Source organism: Miniopterus schreibersii (genome assembly GCF_964146895.1).
Source record: "Miniopterus schreibersii genome assembly, chromosome: 9".
NCBI classification, from domain to species: domain Eukaryota; kingdom Metazoa; phylum Chordata; class Mammalia; order Chiroptera; family Miniopteridae; genus Miniopterus; species Miniopterus schreibersii.
Genome location: NC_138118.1, coordinates 8,845,826 through 8,869,596, shown reverse-complemented (window position 1 = coordinate 8,869,596; position 23,771 = coordinate 8,845,826). Strand labels below are relative to the sequence as shown.

At 50.9% G+C, this 23,771-nt stretch overlaps 1 protein-coding gene across 2 annotated transcripts in view; it reads right to left on the bottom strand.

The window, feature by feature from the left end:
- Positions 1-576: 576 nt before the first annotated feature.
- The window catches only part of HIPK2 (homeodomain interacting protein kinase 2), a 150,819-nt gene continuing 127,624 nt past the window's right edge, over positions 577-23,771 (bottom strand). Inside the window, exons 10-15 of one of the 2 annotated variants that reach the window (XM_081146527.1) lie at positions 23,061-23,203; positions 20,209-20,388; positions 16,744-17,025; positions 6,349-6,593; positions 2,262-2,422; positions 577-1,285 (exon numbers count right to left, since the gene is read on the bottom strand). In XM_081146527.1, coding sequence (XP_081002653.1) covers positions 824-1,285; positions 2,262-2,422; positions 6,349-6,593; positions 16,744-17,025; positions 20,209-20,388; positions 23,061-23,203 — 1,473 coding nt within the window. In that variant the 3' untranslated portion in view covers positions 577-823. The remainder of the gene's footprint in view (positions 1,286-2,261; positions 2,423-6,348; positions 6,594-16,743; positions 17,026-20,208; positions 20,389-23,060; positions 23,204-23,771) is intronic. The other variant, XM_081146526.1, reaches the window with a different exon arrangement.

Here is a 23,771-nt window from a genome sequence, read left to right as displayed (position 1 = left end):
TCGGCGACGCCCCAAGCCCTACGCTACGTGACTAGGGACTGATTCAAAGGAAATAAATCTTCAGGAAGGAAAAGGAACCGAAGTTTGTAATATGCATTATTAATGACATCTGAGGAGTAGCGACGCTTAGGGATTTACCCAGAGTGCTCAGAAGGAGCCAACGTGCCCTCGCGGGGAGGGGCTCCCATCACCCCCCCACCCTCCCCCAGTCCTGACGCAGGAGCCAGAACTAGGCCCCAGACCAACCCCCAGATGTCAGCCTCCTCAGGTCACGGCCTGACCGTCCAGAGGGCTGTTGACCCTTCAGAGTTCTGGAAAAATCCCTAATTCCCACGTTCAAGAATTAAAAATCTATTGGATTTCCGTATCAGGTGTCCCCTGACAGCAAATTCTTCAATGTCACTTGCTGCCATATGAAAATAATCTTTGAAAAGTTCATAGATAAAGTTCTTCGGAAACCGGGCCCCCCCTCTGGCATCCTCCATCGCTCTCGTCTCCTTTCCAGTTTGGTGCACAACCGGTTCGCGAGCTGCATTTTTGCTACTGACATTTTCTTTTTTTTTCCTTTTTCTTTTTTGAAATAAAAAGCATAGATTTCCCCCCTCCTGAATCCCTTCCTTTTTAAAATGTTCTCTTCTCTGCTCTGAGTCCTCCCACTTCCTAGTTCAAGTTTCAGGGTGTCCCGTCCTGCCCCGGCCCCCCTCCCCTGCCCCCTTGCATTGTGTGCGGCATCTTCAGTATAAAAGGCGCGGCGCCCACCGAGGTCCCTCCTCCGTGCCCGCCTCCCCTCGGCCACGCTCCCCCTCCCCTCCCCCTCCAGTGTCTATATGTAAGGGTACTGGTTGACCTTGGCGGGGCTCAGTGGGTATCCAGTGTAGACGGTGGAGGCTGGAGAGGCGCTGATGTAGGTCTGGTGGGCAAACTGGGCTGGATACTGACTCGGGTGGATGGTGGGCGAGGGCAGGACCCGGGGGCCCATGCTCACGGGAACCTGGTGCACGATGCTCGCCGGGTAGGCAGTGTGCTGCACGGTGTGACGCGCCGAGCCTTGGGAGGCCACCAGGTGGGCCACGGTGCCAGTGGAGCCCAGGGCCGCGGGCGCCGTGTAGGTGTAGAGGTGGGGCTGGGTGGGGAGGTGGGCGGCGGCGGCCAGGTGGGGGTGCACAGTGCCGTGGCTGGGGCTGTTGTGCGGGAAGGAGTACGGAGCCTGGGCCATCGTGGGAGTGATGTAGGCCTGCTGCCGGCGGTGGCTCCCGGCGCGGTCTGCGCTGATGTGCTGCTGAGCCTGGACAAGGAGAAGCACCAGGAGAGGGCTGCACTGGGGGCTGGACACGGGGGGGAGGAGGGGAGGGGGGAGGGGGGTGCGGAGGCGGGGGGCTGAGGAGGGGGGAGAGGAGGCCAGAGAGGCGGGCCTTCCCGGTGTGCCGGGAAGCAGTACCAGCCTGGACTGAGAAAGGAAGCCGTGCCTGGTGTCCCCCAGGCTGGATGACACGCAGATAAAGCCGCTACGGCTCACAGGACACAGCACATCTCCCAAGGACACGCTGCAGCTGTGACGTGGCAGAGGAGCCCCTCTCTGAGGGACCGGTTTCTCTCTCGCTCTGAAATCTTACTCCAAAGTCGAGGCCCTCGGAGACCGTGCTGTCTGAAGCTGTATCGGCACAAATGTACCAGCCCTCTCCTACCTGGGGACTCTCAGTCGCGGTGACAGACGCAGCCTCGGTTTACAACCCAGGTGCTGCACTTGGCACAGGGGGTTCTGAGCACAAACCCCCCCACTTATCTCACCTCCGAGGCTTCCCAGGAAACAGGCCTCTGAGTGCGTACGCTCTGCAACTCGGGCCTGAGCTGACCCTCTACACGCGGGCGGCTCTGCCCCAGAGGCTCTGCTTTATTTACACTCCACCTTCCCCAAACCTCCTCTCTGCCTTGGTCTGGGGCTCCGGGCCTGTGGCCTCCTTCGCTGTAAGGAGTTGGTAAGCGACTTTGTGGAGCTGCAGGCCTGTCCCTGGTGTTCCAGCCTGACTGGGCCAGGACGTGGTGTTCGACCCTGTGCTGGGCTCAACTGGCAAGATGTGGGCATCCTAATTTAAGCGCTGGCACATGCCACTCCGTGCGACGCTACGTAACTTTAACAAGTCACTCTGCTTTGGGCACCAATGGTACCAACTTCCCCAAGGGTGACGGGCTGAGGAAAGACAATACGAGAGGGGCTGCAGCTCTGCGAGAGGGGCAGGTGACAGCCACTGGGCAGGGCTTACCTGGCTGAGGTTGAGAGGCTGCTGCTGCTGGAAATGTGGTCCCGGCCGCTGCTGCCGGTAGGCGATGGCTCCTGACGAGCTCCCTGAAGAGTGACCGCTGGTGGAGGTCACATTGCTGGAGGACTTGGACTTGTAGGAGGACGAGTGGTGACTGGTGTTGACTGTCGGGAGGAGAAACAGGTCACAGGTAAGTCACGGTCCTAGGCTGCCCAGGAGATGCCACCCCTTAGGGGCTAACAGTGGGCTTCCAGGAAGGAGCCCGTTTCTGAGGCTGGCCGATCACAAACCAGCCTCATCTTCCCCGGGCCCAGGTGAGACCTGGCTGGGTCCCTTGGGCCTAGCTCCTGAATTTTCCTTTAGCCCGGCATGCCTCTAATAAAGCCTTGCAGAGTTCATTCTGTCGCTTTCCAAAGAACCTTAACGAGCCCGAGAGACCTGAGAAGCTACGTGAGAAATCCTCTGAACCCCTCCTGGGCTGGGAACCACAGGAAGGAGGGCCCGCTGTGAGAAAAGGGACTGTCGCCTGCACAAGTTCATCCTGGTGTGAGCGGCTGCACCCAGTCTGCACCTTGGCTTGTGCGGGCCAGCTGGGCCCAGGAAGCCCAGGGAGGCTGCTCTCCTGACTTTCCTGAGCCTGGGAGGATTCTGCAGTCGAGCGCGTATATGAGTGTGGAGAGAGGCCACAGGCTGCGGATGGACAGGCCCCAGGAGGAAGCGCCTTCCTGCCTCTCCCCCGCCGCTGGGAAACGGAATCTCTGCAGGAAACATGACACCACGGGGCCTTCCCCAGACAGCGGCACTGGCTGCTTTAGGACCAGCAGCCTCGCGAGAGTGGCCTCCCCTTTATCTTTACTTTGTTGGAAACAACCCTCAGAGAGTCTCAGCTATTCAAGCCATTGTTTCTTTTATTTGGACATAACGCCGTCCCTGTGGAAACGCAATGGGTGGGTGCTGAGACCGCCACCCGCCGCACACCCTGCGACGGGCTGACGGAAATGGTTAAGGAGCTCGACGGGCGTACAGTGTGGCCTCTCTGAAGACAGGAGACGGCTGTGCGAGGTGGGGGAGGCTGGCGCTCCCTCCGCTTCCTCACCTGTCTACGAGGGGGTTGGACTAGGCGGTCTTAGAGCCTCAGTAACTTTGGCCACCACGTCCCCTTCCACAGAGTGGCGCCAGCTGACAAAGCTCAGAGCTGGAAGGTTTGACCTGGACATCTGGCCGCTTTCCTACGCACCCTCCACTTTGTTGTAAAAGGCCAAGAGAATTTCAGCATTGGCCACTTAGAAAAAAAAACCCAGTTCCTACATGGTCTGCCTAAGGTCTACTTGGAGCCAACTCTTAGATACTTTATCACGTATGTTTAAGGGATCAGCACTGGTACAGAGTTCCTGGAGAAGTCTGGGAACAGAGTCGCCCTTGAGTTACAAAAGCCAGTGTCCCATCCTATAGGACTGCAACCAAAATCTGATATCCCTGGGATCAGACAGTGTTCAAGATCAGAATTTCCGATTTCAGAAAGGTAATATGGTACAGAGTCAATAGGCTAGGTCACTCCCAGCAGAGCCTCGACACCACCCTGCCATCAAACACATGAACATTTCTGCCACAAAACACAGGGACACTTCCCAAAGTGGCACAAATACGACCACGACACAAATGTGATGATGACAGTGAGACTATGAACAGTCTCTCCCTGGGTCAGGCCGGGTTTTTACTACCCACTGAGTTTGCTGAAAACTTAAAATTTGGTTTTCAGAGCCGTGGTGGATTTTGGATTGTAGACGAGGGAGGAGCATTTCCTTCTCTACTGGTTCAGTGAAAGGGCCCATCGTCCGCCAGGAATTTAACAACATATTAACTGTGTTAATTAATCAGGAGAGCGCTGCACCCCAAGCCGTGCGCATTTGAGGCTTCGATCTTTAACCCGGGGATGTGAAGGGCAAGTAAACAGATTTCAGAAAGGGGTCAATTTCCAGATCCACAACTTTTTTTTTTGGAATCCTCACTAGAGGATACTTTTTTCATTGCTTTTCAGAGAGAGTGGGAGAGAGAGAGACATCGATGTGAGAGAGATACATTGACTGGCTGACTCTTGCATGCGCCCGACCGGGGCTGGGGATTGAGCCTGGAACTGAGGTTATGTGCCCTTTGACGGAATCGAACCCGGGACCCTTCAGTCCATGGACCAACGCTCTAACCACTGAGCCAAACCAGCCAGGGCCAGATTCTCAATTTGTTTTTTTTTAAAAAAATATATCTTTATTGATTTCAGAGAGAGGAAGGGAGAGGGAGAGAGAGACAATGATGAGAGAGTCGTTGGGGATCGAGCCTGCAGCCCGGGCATGTGCCCTGACCCAGAATCGAACTGCGATCTCCTGGATCCTAGGTCCATGCTCAGCCACTGAGCCACACCCAGCTGGGCCAGATTCTCAACTTTTAAGCGTTTCTCTTCCTAAGTGGACTTGCAGCACTGGGTTCCCTCTCCCACATTCTCCCTCCTCCACACGCCCCCCATTCTGCATGAGAAAGCCTCCCTCTCGCTCTCCTCAATGGCAATGTGGTGCGCTGACAGCCTTAGGGTGTCCAAGCGGGGTTACTCCGGAATGGAGAGCTCTCGTGGGACAGTCCCCTGCGAGCAAAACCAAACCGTCTTCTCAGTAACCGACACAGGAGGCTGCCCGGGCTTATTTTATTTTATTCAGGCTATAGACTCTCTGCCAGCTCCCTACTCTCTCTGCCCATTCGCGAGATGAAATCCTGCAGTGAGGTGGCTGTCACAGGGAAGACTTCCTGAGAGAGGTGAAGTCAGCTTTGGCAGCCTGGCCGACAACCAGGCAACATTTCCACGTATTAAATGAGTCCAATCTGCAGCCTCAATGTGTCGACAGAGATATTTAAAGTACTTAAGTAATGATATAATATACAACACGACAGGAATGGTATCCACTGCAAATACTTCAACAGGAACATATGTGATGGATGTAGTTTTAAACAATTATCTGATGGATGTATGAGCAGAAAAGTATGTGGCCACTGCTCCGAGCAATCCTGCCTCCTGGGTGAACTGTTCGCCTACAGGTTCCTTGGTCACGACCAGAGATGCTGCTCCTGGCCTAGGTTCCCACTGACATACTTGCTGGGGAGAGGAAGGTTTGGGGGGAGAAGTCCTCTAGTCCCACGCTATGCAGAGTGCCCTGAGACCCTGGGCTGGACAAGTCCCCAAACAGCCCATCCTGAACTCTACTCTCCACCCTCAGGGGCAGCACCTGAGTGGCGCAGGCCTAGTGGGCCTTACAGGCTCCCAGGTGACACGGACTGGATGGGTAACAGCTGATGACAACAGCTCCTCACATCGGAACAAAATCTTTCTGGCGGTCCCTATCCCTTTCCTTCTAAATGGTGCCACTGGGGGTGCTGACTGGCTTGGATGCGCTGGTGATGGTTGGGGCAGAAGAGCAAACATGCATGTTTTTCTTCTGGTTTATTCCCCAAATTCTTCCCCTGGTGAGCCTGAGCCAGGGAGGCACTGACCAGATGCCACTAAATCTGGGGCGAGGCGTTAAACGTATCTAGAAGGCTAAGATCTCAGCCCTTCTTCTCGGGGTGGGAGAAATCCTTCCAATCAAGCAATGCGTGAGGGACAAACGCACTCGCCGTGTTCTCTGCTCCCAACGGTGACTTCCGAGGACGTGGGGGACGGTGTTTCACCCTCACTGAGCAAGACTCAGAGGAGGATTGCCCACGCAGACGGCCCCACCACCAGGGCTTCCTGGAGGGGGTGATGCCAGAACTCGGCCAGGGACCCCCCCACAGCCGGGGTCAACCCAGACCAGCGGATAAAGAACTGGGCGGCTCTTCTTAATTTATCAGCCAAATCAGAGGGAGAGCCACTGTAAAGGCAGCGAGGTATTAATTAGAGAATTAAAAAACGAAAACGCTGCTTATACAACATGACATTAAGCGGAGTCTTCCCTTGGCTACTTGAACACAGCCTGCAGTAACCCGGCTCCTGTCACACAGCACAGCTGCTAGCGACAGAGAACAAGTCCAGTCCCCGGAGATCCCGGCCTGCCGGCCCCCGGATTACCTGGCACCAGGCTGTCACATTCCACCAGCACTTCGCTGGCCTGGGTCTTCAGCGGGGGCACGATGATGGTCCTGGGGTTCCCAGTGCAGTGGTTCTCCAGGCTCCCCTTGGTGTCGAAGGTGCTGGCGCTGTGCCCGGCGCGGTGCTGCACGGAGTAGGGGCTGGTGTTGCCAGAGGAGTCTGAGTACGGAGAGTCGTGGACCGTGACACAGCTGATGACGTTTTTCCTCTGCTTGGAGACGGTGCTGAAAAGAGACAGGGACAAGTCAGCACTGTGAGAGGGAGACCTCCAGCCGGCAGTTCAGACGGGCTGTGTGAAAAGCCCCACTCTGTGCCCTGGGGCAGGGGACAGAAGCAGAGCAGGACAGAAGGCAGGGATGTGACTTCTTCTCTCTCTGACCCAAACGGGGAGGCAGGGCACACAAGTGTCACCTGCCTAACTGGTAGAGGGGACATACGAAGATGTGAGAAAGGGCTGTAGCTGGGCCTACAGGTGCTTCTGGAAACTGGGGAGAAGCTTCGAGTGGGCCTGGGCTCTCCCCGGTGCAGCAACGCCCCCTGAGCCACCAGAAGGGGACATCTGAGCAAACAGAGAGCCCGAAACACCCACCGCTGGGAAGGAAGAGCACAGTGAGGCTCGGGGCCTGGAGATCCAGCAAACTTAGGCAGGAGGGACAGGGACATCCAGGGGGAACCCAGCTGCAGAGACAGGGGAGGGAGAAAGAGGTTCCAAGAGGCCGATGCCACACACGGTTCAGACATGCTGAGCGCGAGTGACGGGAGCTGGACTTGCACCATCAGCAATCTCTCTGCTGTGAGCGTGCTGTGTGGATGGTGTGGTGCAGGCCACCCAGGACCTCTGAGAGCCCCCCTCTCAGGGGAGGACTGGCCTGGCCCTGGGATCAGGGAGGGGACAGCACTGTGTCTCGGTGGGGTCAGAGGGGTTCCTGCTAGGACGATGCCTATTCAGGAGTTGCTCTGGACCCGTCCTTCATCCTGGAATTTATTATGCCAATAGGAAGAACTGGCTTTGGATGGCTATAGGCCAGCACATTTTTTTTCTGAGATATTTATATTTGTGTGGTTACTTTGGGAACCAATTCTGTCTGCCCCCAAGCTCAGTGAGAGGCTGGTGGGATAATGCGTGTAAAATGTGTTGTTTATTGTGACGGTTTTAAAAATGGATTTTCATCTATTTTTGTATATTGATCGTCTATTTTTAAGAAATATCGGTTGCCTAAGTAAGATGGTCAGTTTCTAACTAATTTGCTAAGAGAAGAAGCTGGTATTTATAGGCGCCTACTGGGGACATGACAATCACCGAGTTGTCCTGGCCAAGGTCACAAGGCCAGTCACAGGCCAGCCCCTCTCCAAGGTCGATCTCTGCCTCCTAAGGGCAGCAGAGCAGTGGGCAAACTCAGAAGCCCCAGGCGACTGGGCAGAAGGCGAGTGGAAGACTATTAATCTACACAAGGCTGGAGGGGCCGGGCAGCGACTGCCTGTGAGCTGGTGTGGCCCCTGCTCCTGACATTGCCAACATCTGGGCCGGATGATTCCTCCAGTGGCTGCAGTCTGTCCGTCCTGGTTCAGGGAAGGAGGGTCCCTCCCTAACTACGCCTGTGGGTAAGCACAGGGCCCTGCAGCCAGATGCTGAACATCAGCACTTGCTGGGGGTGTGGCCTTGGGCAGCTTTTCAACAGTCTCCTTATCAGTAAAATGTGGCCAATAACAGTAACTCGCCATAGGCTTATTCTGAGAATTAAGTGAGGAAACGCAAGAAAAGTGCTTCGAACAGTGCACGACACAAGGCAAGTACTCTATAAAAAGTTAGCTGCCATTATTCTTAACTCATTTAACATGAAAAAACAGGTTTGCAAGAAACATATCTAGGCAGAGTGAATTCTACCAAGGCGCAGACTTGCTGGAAAGATTTCTAGTCTATGAATAAATCAGAACATAGATATGAAAGAAATTAAAACTCATCAGTTAGATATCTTGAAGGTCTACTCTAGGTGCTACAGGGGATTCCTGTATAAAAAATACAGTAAGTGTCTGTGCCTGAGAGGGGATTAAAAACTCAGTGTGGGGGCTGTATAAAAACATGACAAGTTAAGCTGTAAAAGCTTTAAAATAATCAGTTAGAGAGAACAGAGGATGTGACAGAGCCTTCCCTGATGAACTGTCAGCGGGTTGTATGGATGATAATTGTCAAGAACTCAGAAGAAGGTGAGGAATTAGCATGTATTTATAGCTCTTCACATTCATTTTGATAAAAGATACATTTTAATTAATAAAGACTACCCCTCCCACTTATAACAGTTTAAATGCAAAAACATCCATAGGCTCGATCCTCAGAAGGCTAGTTACCATGTGGCCCAGCAATTCCACTCTCAGGTATACAGGCAAAGGAACTGAAAGCAGGGACTCGGGCACCTGTATGCGAGTGGTCACAGCGGGATCACGCCCAAGGGCCAAGCGGAGAAAATACATAACCTAAGGGTGAGAATAACCTAAGTGCCCACCAACAGATGAACAGACAAAATAAACTTAACACGGGACTTGGTGAGGAAATAAGTCGCTTACACGTAGACCCAGCCCCAGCCCCAGCCCCGGCCAATTCCTGCTGACCGTACCTCCCTTTGGTTCTGAGTAGTTTAGAAAACGCTCAGATTAAAAAGACCACATGCACACACAACACTAATTCTGGGCAAGCTGTAATAAAATTCAAATTGGACATATTTCGAATTCTTCACTCGAATTTGGAAATTGTGGAGAAGCTTCAGCTCAACACGAGTGAGAATTTTCTGAGAGCTGCCACTATCTGCACACACACAAGGGGCCACGTCATGAGTCAGTGAGCTTCCTGTCTCGGGATGGCTTTCTGGAAAGTCTTACAACGGCTGACGGCTTGGTCTAGACAACCTGTGAGCAGTTAGGGCCACCTCCTTATGGAAACCCAACAGGTAGTGAGCTCTCCTACCAAAGAGGCTGACGCGCCCTGGCTGTCTGGGCCTTGATATCCATCACGGAGTGTGGCTAAAGCCTCTGTCCACTCTTCATGGGCCCCGTCCCTCTTATCGGAGCTGGAGGTCCCGTCTAATGAGCAAACAGGCACAACACAGTCTAATGCTGGCTTACTCGCCTTTTTGGATCTATGTGAGACAGGCCTGGAAAAGGTGAGTTAATTGGATAGCTCTGTGTTTGATCTCTTGTTGGAAATCTCTGTGCTCAACCTGATTACACATGCAGATTAGAGAACAAATGGGAAGCTGCTAAATGAGTCGCTTTGAAAGCAAGCACACATTTGACATTATTACTATGGATTCTTTAGGCCCGTACGTATCGACTCTACTGGGATTCATTCCACTACAGTGTCTAATTATTACTGATCGCTAATCAATCCCATTATGAATTAGTTAATGGAAATGACAGAGAGAGAGAGAGAGGGAGGAATAGGATGAGAAATGTTTGCTTAATGGCCTCAACAGAACATTACTTCTGAACAAAGAACAAAGCCGTCAGAGTTCAGGATTGCATTGTGTTGTCTTGGCAATAGATGATTTCCATCATTTTAAAATGATGAAGAGAAATAAGGAGAGAGGAAGTAAAGAACTCGGCCCCAGTGGAGAAAACACTGCGGCAGGAGCAGATACAAGCCCGCGGCCCCTCCCTGCAGGGCGCTCTCTGGAATGTGTTTCTGATTTCTATTTGCCAGCCTCGGCCAATCCCATCCTTCAAGGCCCTGGTTGAAACTCATCTCCACCCATAAACCTTCCACGGCTTATTTCACTCCTCTGATTCCACAGTCAATGCCACACGTGAAAAACACTCCCGTCACGACGACATTGGTTACAAACCACAGGCGACATTTACTGGGTGCACAACTGCGGTTCAAAGCGCTTTACATGTGTCACCTCCTCTCATGCTCACAGCAAGGCTGCGGGAAAGAGTGTCACACTCTGGTTGTAAGAACGATGAGCTTCAGGTGTGGAGAGCTTAGGTCACCTGCTTGCTCAAGGTCACACAGCTAGTTAGGGGCAGAATCAGGTTTGAACCAAGAGCCAGCACTCTCTCTCTGCTTTTTTGGTGACTAAGCATGGTCTTGGCTTTATTTTTTAAATTTTATAGTGATAAGAATATTTAATATGAGATCTACCCTCTTACTAACATTTTAAGAGTATAAGTCAGTTCTGTGACTACAGGTGAATGTTGTGCAGGTCACTAGAAATGACTCATCCTGCCCAACTGAAATTTATGCCCATTGATTAGTGACACTTCCCTACCCACGGCCCTGGCCACCGAGATCCTACTCCTCGATTCCATGCATTGACTATTTTAGATACCTCATGTGAGGGAGTTTTGCATATTGCAGCATCTTCTTCTTTTTAAGGCTGAATAGTATTCCACTGTATGCACATGCGACATTTTCTCTATCCATTCATGTGAGGGACATTTCAGGTGTTTCCACATCTTGGGTACTGTGCCTGATGCTGCAGTGAACGTGGGAGTGCGGTCTCTTTGAGGCCCTGATTTCAATCTTTTGGATAAGTACTCAGGCGTGGGATTGCTGGATCATATGGTAGTTCTATTTTTAATTTCCCGAGGAACCTCAATACTGTTTCCCATAGTGGCTGCACCAATTTACACTCCCACAACCAATGTGTGCAAGGGTCCCAATTTCTCCACCCCCCGTCAACATTATCTTTTGTTTTCTTGATCATAACTATCCTGACAGGTGCGAGGTGATAGAGCTCATTGTGGTTCTGATTTGCATTTCCCTGATCATCAGTGATGCTGAAAATTTTTTCAGAGTTATTTGTTGGCCACTTATATATATTCTTTTAAGAAATGTCTATTCAAGTCCTTAGCCTATTTTTAAATCAGGTTATTAGTTTTTTGTGACTGAGTCGTCCAGAGCCTGCCCTCCCTCTTAATGACTATGCTACACTAGCTCCTCTACCCCCCGCCCCCCAAGCCCTGAAGAGGTAACTAACTGACCTCCTCCGGTCCCTCCAGGGGGGATGCCATGGCAGTGGTCTTTCCTACAGTGGGGCTGGTCACACTCACAGCTGACCCAGCTGATGGCGATGAGAGCTGCTGGCCTCACCCTGCACCAGGGTGTGCACTGCTCACTGCACTGTTCACACTTCCCCTCCATCCAGCTAGAAGTACGTGCTGATTGCTTTTAACCAGCCCTTCACGTGAAGGGAGGGACCAGGAGCCAACGCCTCTAGGCCAATGTGCTCCTTCAGGTGTATTAACTCCCAACTTAAAGTGATTAGTGAGAACCAAAAAAACCTACATTTTAAATTTGATGTACACATTCCATTCAGATTATATGACCCACACATTTCCATCTATGTGCACGTGTGTATGCACACACACACATACATACACATCACCATTAAAGTCATTTTTTTTAAATGACTACCTTCTAAGAAATCAGAAAGAGGGCCTGGAGGGAACCAGGTGTCCTCACCCCAGCACACACCCAGAAACACATGCTCTTTCCTCCACCTATTGCAAAGGTCCTTTCACCGGGCACACTCTGCCCTGTGGTATCCACCCCCCTTCCCCTCCTCCTTCCTCTGCCCTGTGGTATATAACCGCCCCCCCCCTCGCCCTGTGGATGGCAATGAGGAAACCAGAGAACCTCACTAATGGCTTTGCGATGTGCTGAAGAGTTAGGACACACTGCTGGGGACAGCTCGGTGCAGAGTCTCTTCAAAATGCAGCCCTTTGCCCGGCTGGGCGTGGCTCAGCCTTTGAGTGTCGGCCTAGGATCTGGGAGACAGAGGTTCAATTCCCGGTCAGGGCACATGCCCGGTTGCGGGCTTGATCCCCAGTTGGGGGCGTGCAGGAGGCAGCTGATCAATGACACTCTCGTCATTGATGTTTCTATCTCTCTACCCTTCTCCTTTCCTCTCTCTGAAATCAATAAAGATATATTAAAAAAAGAAAAAAAAAAAGAAATACCCAGGTGGTAGAATGAATGAGTAACAGAGAGAGCACAGACGAGCTGTAGCTGACTAGCTGCAGTGGGCCACTTTGGTCGCACGCTTCAGAAATTACCCTTACGACCAAAAGTTCTATGATATGACCTCATGGCCTCAAAAGACAGTTTCAGCACAAGCCAAGGTTAGCAGAAGGTTCTGAACAATAAGACGCACACCTACAAACTTTGTCTAAAGAGATTTCAAGGGAGGAAGGATGGCTTATTCAGCAGGTGCAGACAGTCAAACGCTCCTCTAATGAAAGTCATTTGTAAATACTTAGGACATGACTGCTTCTACTACTTAATCCTGGGGGACCCAGAAGAAGACCTGTGTAGTTGTCTTCTGTAATTAGGCCAATTCTCTAGCCATGACCACAGCAACTCATTTAGAAAGAGGGGGCGACTGGGTCTTTTTCTCAAAGAGTTTTCAGGCCTCCTCACATTTTAAAATGTTCTCAAAGAATTAGAAGAGCTGACTTCTGCCCTTCTCGCTGGTAGAACCCCAGCACTGACAGATGCCTGGGACCCAGCTGGGACTCCCTAAAGCCCTGGCCTGGGGCCCTGCACACAGTGGGTGCAAATGTGTGCTGGCATGGTGGTGGTCAGAGGAAGGGGCAGGACAGAATTTTTATTTGTTGAATTAATGACTAAAGAGAAGTCAGTTATTTTTGCCAGTAATCAGGACTGTCAATTCTGCTACTTAGAACTTTTATCAATTTGGACAAGTCACGTACCTCTCCTGGGCCTCATTTCCCTCATCTGTGAAATGGCGTTAGAAATATAGATCTTGTGTTTCCCATCAAATGACGCAGGAGGCAGTGCAGGTGGAAACGCCTGGTGAATGCTACGACTGAGGGGCTATGACTCACTCGCTCCCAGCCTGCCCCGTGCTCTGGGTCCTCCTTACAAGTGGGACCTGCTGACCATTCATCTGCTCTGGCAGCTGACAGTGCCATCTACTGGGGGCCAGGATAATAACTGTGACTTGGCATTCCTCTCAAAATTCTAGGCAGAGTGGTCCTAGAGATTTAGTGACACTTGTAATTAAGTCTAAAAATGTAGGTTTACCGTTATTTGTCCCATTTTGGCTCTAAAAGACACTTCGGTGGTGGAGGCGTTGCCATCTGATCCTGAGCTCACTGTCCCCGTGAGCCTGACTCTAGCTGTGCCGAGGCTGAGACACAGGGGAGTGATTGGCATTTCGCGCAGAGTTAAAGGCCAGCCCCGGGACTCGCACCTGCTAGACTTGGGTGAGCAGCAGATAGGAGACAAGGTCAGGAACTCACAGATGGGAATTCAGGTGCGTAGGGTGCAGGAGAAGTCAGGTTTGAGATCAAGAGGATTAGAGGCAAGCAGGGAAGCCCCCCCTGCTCAAATTGAACACTGATGGGCCAGAGAAGCTTCCAGCAGAGAGTGGCTGAGCGGCTCCCCACTGGGCTGCACTTGGGGTAAGGGCTGATGCTTTCCTGGGAGCTGCTCAGAATCTCCTGACAAAGCTGACCATAAGCTGACCACCCGGTCCAAAGGGAGACTCTCGAGTCCCCCTTTCCCTTCTGCAATCCCTTCCTTCCTGGCCCCCCCTTTCTCTGTGATCAGGGGCCCTGCATGCTCCTGTGCCTGTCCCACCTCGGACGCCCTGCCCCCACAACCTCCCTCGCTGGAATGTGCACTCTCATTCCTCCCGGTTTGCCTGCCCCCCCCTCCATTTCCTCAATCGATTTCCCTTTGCATCCCCAGTCCTCTGCTAGTTTTTACGGGAGTGATGCTCTACTTTGTATCATAATGATTTGTTTGGGTCTCATCTCGCTTATCACCCTGCAAACCTGAGGATGGCGACTGTCCACGTTCATTTATGCAACACCCGCAGTTCCTAGCACAGTATCTGCGCTGCTGGGGCTAGTAAATATTTACTGTGTTAAATTTTACGATATTCTGATTTCTAAGAATGAAAAGTCACATTCCCCCATTTTTCTCTTTTTCCAAAATGTCACAACAATGCGCTCATATTACACAGTCCCTTCTCTATAAATAAAATAGCTACCGGTTTCTGTTTTATCCTACTCAGACTCAAACACATTTTCCTGTCTTCTTGGGTGCTGTAACCTTTTTTTAAGGCAATAGTCATTTGATCTTTCCAGAAAACACTATCATTTCATTCTGTAAGCCTCCTGTCACAACCGCAGCAGCTGAACCCTTCATGAGGACTCTCTGGTCTCACTCTGCAGCTCCCCTATTTGTGTATGTCTCTGGCACATTTCTTTTCTTTTTAAAAAAATATATTTTTATTGATTTTAGAGAAAGAGGGAGAGGGAAAGAGAAACACCCATCAGCTGCCTCCTGCACGCCCCCTACTGGGGATCAAGGCCTGCAAACTAGGCATGTGCCCTGACTGGGAACAGAACTGGTGACGTTTTGGTGCATGCGACAACGCTCAACCAACTGAGCCACACTGGCCAGGGTGTCTCTGGTACATTTCATTATCCTGGGCAGGCAGGTGCGTGGTCTCCTGCATTTTATGACACTCTGGGACTCAGTGGCCCATTGTCACTGTTGGTGGTTGTTCCTGCACATCGGCTGCTTCCCTGCCCTCTTCTAAGTCTTGAGCCATTTACCTCACGGTCCTCACATGCCATCAGCACCTGAGTTCTGTGTTTTCCTGGGCCCTCAGGGCGGCTCAGGAGCAGGCTGTGCTTTGGCTCTGCTCAGCGCTCTCAACCCTGGCAGCTCTGATCGATGGAGAGACGGCGCTCTCATGCCCTGTTCCTCAGACATGCTATTCACTTCTCTCCTGAGCACATGTGTCCAGAGTCTGTGTAACCCAGATCTCATACTTCAAAAATGACATTCCAATCGCGTCAGTTGTCAGACTTTTCAATTGCTTCTGCTTTTTTCCAGTTGTGCCAAGGGGCGGTGCAAAAGGCCTGTGTTATGCCCAATGCTGCAAATGTGTGGACAGGCAGGTCCAGGCTGGGGGCCAGCCCGGGGCTGGGAAGAACCTTTCTCTTTGTAAAGGGACCACCTGAGCCCATCATATTCCTGGGCTGGGGGACACAAGGCACTGGGGAGGACAGAGTACTCTTAGCTCAGGGCTCTTCTCAAAAAGGAAACTGAGGCAGTCCTGGAATAGGCAGGAGGAGAGTGAAGCACAGTGCCCGGTGTCCCCGACCCAGTGGGCCCTCCGGCCCCCTGGCCGGATGCTAGGGCCAGAAGTCCTGCATTACCTTCCCTGAGACACAATGACCATCAGGCTGAGCCACTAAACAGAAAAAGAGGGCGGCCGAATGAGACATACACTAGCCCTACCATGAGGAAGCCACCACCGAGTTCACTACAGAGGTGGGAAGGGGATGCCGTACAGGAACAGCCATATCGAGACCATTTCCATCACTTATCTGTACATTTCACAACAATTTCAAGTGTGGGAATTTATTGCCTAATCAAAAGGATTTGTCACGACTAATTACTGGCATTGCATCCAAGCACGAATTAAATATTCAGGCCTATATGCAGATGTTAAGCTTCACATCCAGTTGTGGGATGTGTGCCAACTGGCAGCGCTGGGCTAGGTAGCTGGTCTCCCTTCCCTGGCCCTCAGTCCTCATGTGAGGGCCCAGCAGGCTGGGGTCATGAGTCTTTGGGATCTACAAGGTTCTGAGGCCGCTGGGGTGCAGAGGGCCAGGGGACTGACTGTTCGGGAGAGACAAGTTCCAGCGGCTCATCAGGCAGCCCAAGCACAAGCCACGCTCTGCTCAAGTCTGGCTGGAAAGGGCAGGAAAGGAGACTCTGGCGCCAGAGTTAATAGTCATGCAAATACCGTATTAAATATTCCTTTCCTCTTCTCAGGTAGCACATGAAACGTAAAATGAGTTTTCTCTACTTGGAATAAACAGTAGTGCTCTCTGGGTGAAGAACCAACTGTCAGCTTGAAAGATTGGGTTAATCAGACACAGGGAAATTTCTGATTAACTGAACAATTATTTCAAATTCTGAGAGAGCCAGGGTGATACTGGAGAAATATTCTGACAGGGAATAAATTCAATAGCCTGAGGCAGAGCTTCGTAAACTTATGGGGGGTTGAGATACACTGGCATTGTGTCTGATTTTTATGGTCAAGTCTCCCAAACGTATAGGGCCTATAACTATCTTTTACGATCCAAGTGATTCAAAATTATTTTGGTTTTAAAGCAATTATGGAAAGTCTGTTAGTCCCCTGAAATCGCTTTAGGACTCTAGGACACTGCGAAACCACAATTTGGGGCCGGGAGAGAGGGATCGTTATGCTTCATGATGGAAAGCGGCCCAGGTCCACAGATAGCTGCCTCTGTGTGTGAGCTGGCACCACACAGCACACCCTGCGGCCCTTTCTGGGAGCCTGGAGGCGACGAGGGACGAGGTCTCACCTGGTGGGCGCGTGCTTCTGTTCCTCCTCTTCGTCCGTGTCGCTGCTGATGGTGATGACGCTGACCGTGGGGCTGGGGGTGTCGGGAATGACAATGGTCTGCCGCTGCCTTTCCCTGGTTGTGCTGGAGGCCCCGTCGCCCCAGCCACACGTGACGGAGGAGCTGCAGGCCGGGCTGCTGTGCACCAGGGCGCAGCGGGGCGGCGTGTTCTCCTTGACGCGCTTGGACCGCTGAGGGGAGCTGATGGCCTGAGAGGAGGACACCTCACAGGTGGAGACATTTCTGTAACGACAAAGCCACACACACTCATGAAGGAAGGTCAGCCCAGCAGCACCTTCCAAGGAGCAAACTGCCTAGAAACCCCAGGTCTGCGACATCTCCATAGAAAAGTCAGAGGCCGGCCTGGCCAGTGTGGCTCAGTGGTTAAACATTGACCCATGAACCTGGAGGTCACGATTCAATTCCCAGTCAGGGCCCAGGCCCAGGTTGTGGCTCATCCCCAGCAGGGGGCTTGCAGGAAGCAGCTGATCAATGACTCTCATCACTGATGTTTCTGTATCTCTCCCTCTCCCTTCCTCTCTTTGAAATCAATAAAAACATATTAAAAAAAAAAAAAAAAGAGGCCAGGGCACTGACTTCATGTGTAACTGCAGAAGCGGCTACCTCTGGAGTGCTTTCAGGTAGTTGCTACATAGACGGGACAGCAGCCTGGCCTTCTCAGGGCTCCGGCTGCTCCCAGCAGGACAAAGGGGACAGTCAGGGCTCTAAAGATGCGAGGGATTGTGCCCAAGGACTGGGCTGGTCTTGTGGACTCCCATGTAATGCCCAGTCTTTAGGGGTGCCTGCCCCAACACAGCCCTGTCTTCAGGGTCAAGGCCTGACTTCCTGAGCTCCATCCTATCATCCTCCCAAATGTACTTAGGTCTTGTTCGGGAGAGAGGTGGAAGAAATGGAATTTGACACAGAGCTTTGGTTTCTGCTAATAGCCGGTTTATCATTTAATAAACTAAAGCACTCATTTCTTAGGAGTTTCTGGATCTAAAAGATCTAATGTTGGTGGTTAGCTCTCTGTCCTTCCTCTGCGAAACGGACACGACCACGAAAGTATCTGTGTGTGTATAATTTTTTTAAAAATTGATCTTTTAGAGAGAGGAAGGGAGAGAGAGAAACATTAATTTGTCGTTCCACTTACTGATGCATTCATTGGTTCATTCTTGTATGTGCCCTGACTGGGGACTGAACCTGCAACCTTGCTGTATAGGGATGATGCCAACTCAGCTACCTGGCCAGGGCCTATTATTCTTATTTTTTTAAAAAAGGTTCTTCTGGATTTAGACACTGAGCCTCATAAGAAGCTTACTAGTCTGTTTCAATTGCAATGAAAAATTGCGAAAAGTGCAAGAGGAAAAGGTGTGCTTAAAAAGGGACCTTTTAATCTTTTACTTTTAAATATATATCTTTATTGATTTCAGAGAGGAAGGGAGAGGTAGAAACATCAATGATGAGAAAGTTGTCATTGATCAGCTGCCTCCTGCAAAACCCTTATTTGAGATTGAGCCCGCAACCCGGGCATGTGCCCTGACTGGGAATCGAACCTTGGTCTCCTGGATCCTAGGTAAATGCTGAACTGCTGAGCCATGCCCGGCTGGGCAGGACCTTTTAATTTTGATGTCGATTTCCTTGAAATTCCTTATCAAATTAGCCAATGAAGTTTCTGGTAACTTTTAGGGAAAAAAATACCTTACTTTTTCCACTCTCCCCATCAACTCTTGAGACCAAAGACAACCTATAATGAAAATGAAGACTGGTATTTCCTTAGAGATTCAAGCACTTTCCAGCTGAAAGGGGTGGCAGTAACATGAAAATTCTGTAAAGGTAGATCTATTTAATTTTCTGTTTAGTTGGTATCAGATATGATGCTTGCTCCTTTTTGGGGGCTGGTAATAATATGTTTTACTGATAAAATGGTTCCATTGTTTGTACTTACCATATTTGTTATTGGTAATATGTTACAATTTTGAGATTATGCTTTTACTATTTCAGTAGTTAAAATACCTCCACTTGGCATTGTTAAAGAAAAGTATGTGTCGCTGCACCACCCAACAAGGGAGAACAGTCTGGTCTTTCAGGCTATTTTGCCAAAGCACTGGTCTTAAAAATACGCAAATACGTAAAACTTTCACTATAATGATACTGATCTTGAAATGCACTAGCTACGAGTCTCATAACACCAGCTGGGTGGTAACCAGGCAGCAGGGGAGGACTTGTCAAGTTTGGGAGGCAAAGGGTTCTTGCGTCCATGATGCTGACGTCAGCTCTGGGTGAGACCAGAATTCTGTGGGACTGCCCACTGGCTGGGCATGACAGTGCGTGAGGACTGAGACGGTGGCCGTGCCTGCCGCCTGATCTAACAATGAAAGGGGTATCTTGTCACAGGGCTGCCCAACAAAAGCATTCTGGATGGCCGCCACTGATCTGAGATGAATTTCCCTGAGTTGACAGCAACACCCAAATAAAGAAATCTTGAAAGATGACAAGCTGAGGCAGCCAGCTCTTGGATTGGTTTCTGAATGAGAATGTAAAAAGCCAGGCCTTATTTCTGGCGCCTGGCTACATGAGGAACCAGGAAACCAAACTTTGGAGACATTTTACACCCTGGACTTCTCTTGAGTAACCTATCCCAAATAAGCCACGTCAGGGCCGCCAGAGAGAGCTGGAGGGCAATTCTGCAGCTGCACAATCCTGATTTCAATTTTTTTTTGTTTTTTTTGTTTGGAAATCTCTATTCTTTTTTAAAGCCAGGTTTATTGAGGTGTACTTACTGTAAAAGTTGCCTTTTCGAAGTGTTCAATGAGACCTTTCGTCCGGGGGAAAAGCCCCCTCCTGATCCTTCCCTGCCAGTCCCCTCCTCTCCTGCCCTAGCCCCTGGCAGCTCCAGAGCTGATCTCCGGCTCCGTAGTTTTGCCTTTTGCAAATGCCATAAAAGTGGGATCGCAGAGCATGGGCCTTCTGTCCATCCTGACTTGGAAGAGTTCAGCCATGAGGCTGGATTTAAAGGGAACGGGCAAGGTTATTGTCCTGCTGGTTAATGTCCAGGATTAACCAAGTTATTGCTTACACTTAAGCAGTTAAATAAGTTAAATTTCTGACCTTAGGTTTCAAAAAAAAAAAGTACATTTTAAAGAAAAGCGATTATGGTTTCCACAGTGCAACTTCAGGGGTGAAAGGGGACAGAATCGCTCAAGGCCCTGGCACTGAACATCGATCAAGAGGCAGGGCCGACACCCGCACAGCCCCGGGAGCGAGCACCCCCTCAAATCCCAGCGCCTCCGCGTGCTCACTGCGGCCCGCGGGCCACGCCCCGGCCCGGGCCGGCTCCCGGGACACAGGCTGATCGATGCTCCCCGACGCTACCTTTTAACTCCCGCTCTCGCGATGTTTCCCACCAGCAGGACTCCCACCTACCTGGCCGAGGACTGGTGCTGCTTGCTCTTCCGGGAGGAGGTGGTGCTGGTTGGCTGCTGCCGCATCACGTGGGCCACGCCCACATTTAAAGGCTGGGCCGCCGGGAGAGTCACGTGGCCAGTGAGGAGCGCGGGCTGCTGCATGATGGGGTTGTAGTGGCTGCCGTGGGCGTGCGTGTTCCTGAAAGCGAGGCGGGAAAACGAGGCGCGGTGTCGGTTTCATAAACGCAGAGGAAGGTTCCTCCCCAAGGTAAAAGCCAAACGAACCCCCCAAATTGGTTAAGTCACTAGCGTGTGGGGGTTACTGAAGAGAGGAGCCCCGCCGGGTGGGCCCGGCAGGTAAGGGTCCCAGGTCCAGGGCTGTTCTGACGGGGTGGCAGGGAGGGGCACGATTTGTTGGTAAGAAAGAGGGCGTTTCAAGGGGGCCCCTTAAGTTCCGGGGGAGCAGATTCCTAATAACTTTTACAGGGTTTACAAAGTGCCTTCGGCGGGGGATCCCACCCTGTGAGGCAGGCGGGGTATGGTAGTAATACCAGTTTACAAGCAAGGACAGGGCAGCTCATGTGACAGACAGACACTGAAGACTGGCAGCCACTGGCTTTTGATGTCAGGAGTGTTGACATGCTGTTGAATTCTCTCAGTGGCCTCTGGGTGCTCAGGCGCGTAGCAGCTGATTAATTAATTACACGCTTGCCCAATGAACAGTTAGATGAACTGAAGGTTGCCTAGACATATATAGAGCTTGGTATTAAGTCAAGGTTCATAATAGTCAGGCATGTTGATAGTAACACTGGCGCCGTTATCCTGAAAATGGCTTATGTTTCCAAAGCTCTTGTGATTTGGGTTGTATGGAGCTCTAAGGCTGGTTTTTCCACAGAAATATTAAAAACGGTAATTCAGAGGCCTGCCCATAAAAGCCCACTTAATACATAAAAAAATTTAAAACGCTGTAGGAGAATGCATTTGAATTTTTAAAATATTGTAAAATGTACCTTTGCCACTTGGGGGAAATGAGTAGGGAAAAAAGGAGGGGACACCTTTGTCGAGATGTGATAACATCTTTTGGACAAGTACATGGATTTTTAGAAACTGATGCTATAGCTTCTTTATTTTGTTGTTGCTATTTCTTCTACAGACATGGCTCTCTTTTTCCTTTGATACAGGTCTAGCACTGGTACTTGTCTTTTATTAGCCATGATCCTGGATGTTCTCTGGTCTACGCAGGGAATGGAGAAAGAAGTGTGCAGGCCTTCAGTGTTTTCTGCCATAATCAGGCAAGAGGAGGGACAAAGAATAAGAACATATGCATGAATCAGTGAGTACGTGAGTACTGCTGGAATGAAATGAGCTATAATGCTGTTAGACAAAGGGGGGGAAAAGAGTACAGTGTATGTGTGGTCTTTTAGGAGAAAACGGGGTGAAGAAAAAACAATTGGTCCAACAGCTTTCCATTTGGTTGCTGTTCCTGATGAGCCGGAGAGGGAAAGTGGTCCCGCTGAGCATGAACGGAGGCCAATGGGGAGGGACAATCGATTTATTTACTGCCTGCCATGTGTCAGGCGCTGGTATGGTACGTATTAAATACAGGTCAAGCGCTTTGTCTTTTATCTTCATTTTAGCCTCCCAACAATCCTGTGAGGACTGTTATCCCCACTCTACTGAGGAAGAAACTGAGGCTCACAGAGGTTAAGTAACATGCCCAGGTCATGCAGAGCCAGAACTGAACCCGGTTTTACCTGGTTTGAAAGTGCTTCCAAAGGGTGGGGGTGCTCTTGGAGGGGGGGTGCAGTCAGAGATAAGTGAGTGGGTCTGTGGGAAAGAGCCTATGTCCTGTCTTCACTAGTCAGAAAATTAAATGGAAGGACAGAGGAAGCTGCAGTTGAGGCTTGACTAGGGGTTTATATCTCTAGCTCCACATGTTTTACCGAGAGCTCTTCATTCACAATAGTCTTTTAGGTCAGAAAAAGAACTGGGGGGGAAGGGGGGGGAGGCCACATGGCTGGTACGGAGCCTGTCAGAGGGTGAGGGGTATGACCTGCCCCAATGTTTGGGCTGAATGAGAAACAGCCCAAACTATCTCTCATGGGGAATGGGAAGCTGAGGACAACTTGAGAGGGGCTGCCATTTGGCTCTGCACTGTGGTGGTCCTGGGATAGGGTGGGTGAAAGGTACAAGGAAAAGTGGAAAGTGGCCATAAAACAACAGAGCAACATGTGGGTGAGGAAGTCAGCAAGTGGGGTGGGGCAGGTTCTGGAAACAGATAAGGGGGTATGACCTGCTGGTGGCTGTCAGCCGGATGCCCCTGGGGTCTGTGGAAACAGACTTTAAGTTGTAACTATTAACTGAAGAGCCACACTCAGCAGCATCTACCATGTGAAATAAGTCCTGTCTGTCAAGCCTTCCCCTGGGAGAGTTGAGAAGACTCCAGTGTGTTCATGTCTCAAGATACCCTGAGAAGACTTTCTAGAACTGTTTAGGAACCTCAGGGGACTCTCTCCTGCTTTCTTTCACTGGTGACAAATCTTTGGTTTTTTGGGAGTGGAATTTAACTCTCAGAAACAAAAATCATCCGGAGCCAAGTCCGGTGAATTCCACTGGTGATTAAATGATGTGACTGAATTTTGGGTTGAAAGTGACAACTGACCAGAAAGTAATGAAGCTGGTTTTCTTGTTTCCTGGTACACTTATTTAAAAATTACATCTCCTTACACTGTAGTCATGTTCCACATAATATGCTTTTGAATTTAAAAAGTTTTCTGCAAGCCAGGAATTCAGGTACAGGCCAGGCCAGCAGCTCTCTGGGTCAACATTGGACCTGCCTCCCATGCCAGACACGCCAGCTCTCCTGCTTACCTCCAGTCGGCCAACTGCTGGGTGCCCGCCATGGTCTCGGGGATCACAGTTGCATGCTGCACTGACGTGTGGGTGGCTACTCCTGTCAGCTGCTGCCACGCCGGGGGAAGCAGGATCTGCTGGGTCCCGCTTGGCCAGGCCTGCTGCAGAGCGAAGGATGTTTGCAGTCACCACATTTGTTAATCCCAATCTCACGATCAATCGGCATGAGCCAAGCACTTACTATGCTAGACCCAGTGATAGGTGGGGAAGTGGAGACATGGCCTTTGATTGGCTAGAAGAATGTAAAAAACTTCTTCCTGGAAGGGCAGAGTCTACAAGGGTCAGGAAAGCAGACATCCCCACGTGTTGGGGGCTCTGAGTTTCTGCTCTGGCCTCGCTAGTGAAAGCCGGTTTCGGAGGCTGCCGCGGGAGGGTACATTCAGTTCCATCTCAATCAGGAACTGTATTTCCCATCTCTCCACCTTCACCTACTCATTCACGATGGTGGCCAAGATGGTAGCTCTGATTAGGGGCTTGGGAGGACAGAGGTGACAGCAGCTGCTAGGCACTATCAAAACAGCACTGCTGCCAAGGCAATCCACAGAGATCACTCTCGCGTCCCTGGAATGAGAGCGTGTGATTCCGCCCTTCCCTCCCACGCACATCCTCAGGGTGCCCCAGGGAGACTGTTCCCTTTTGCAGGCCACGGGACACTGCTGGGAGGCGGGG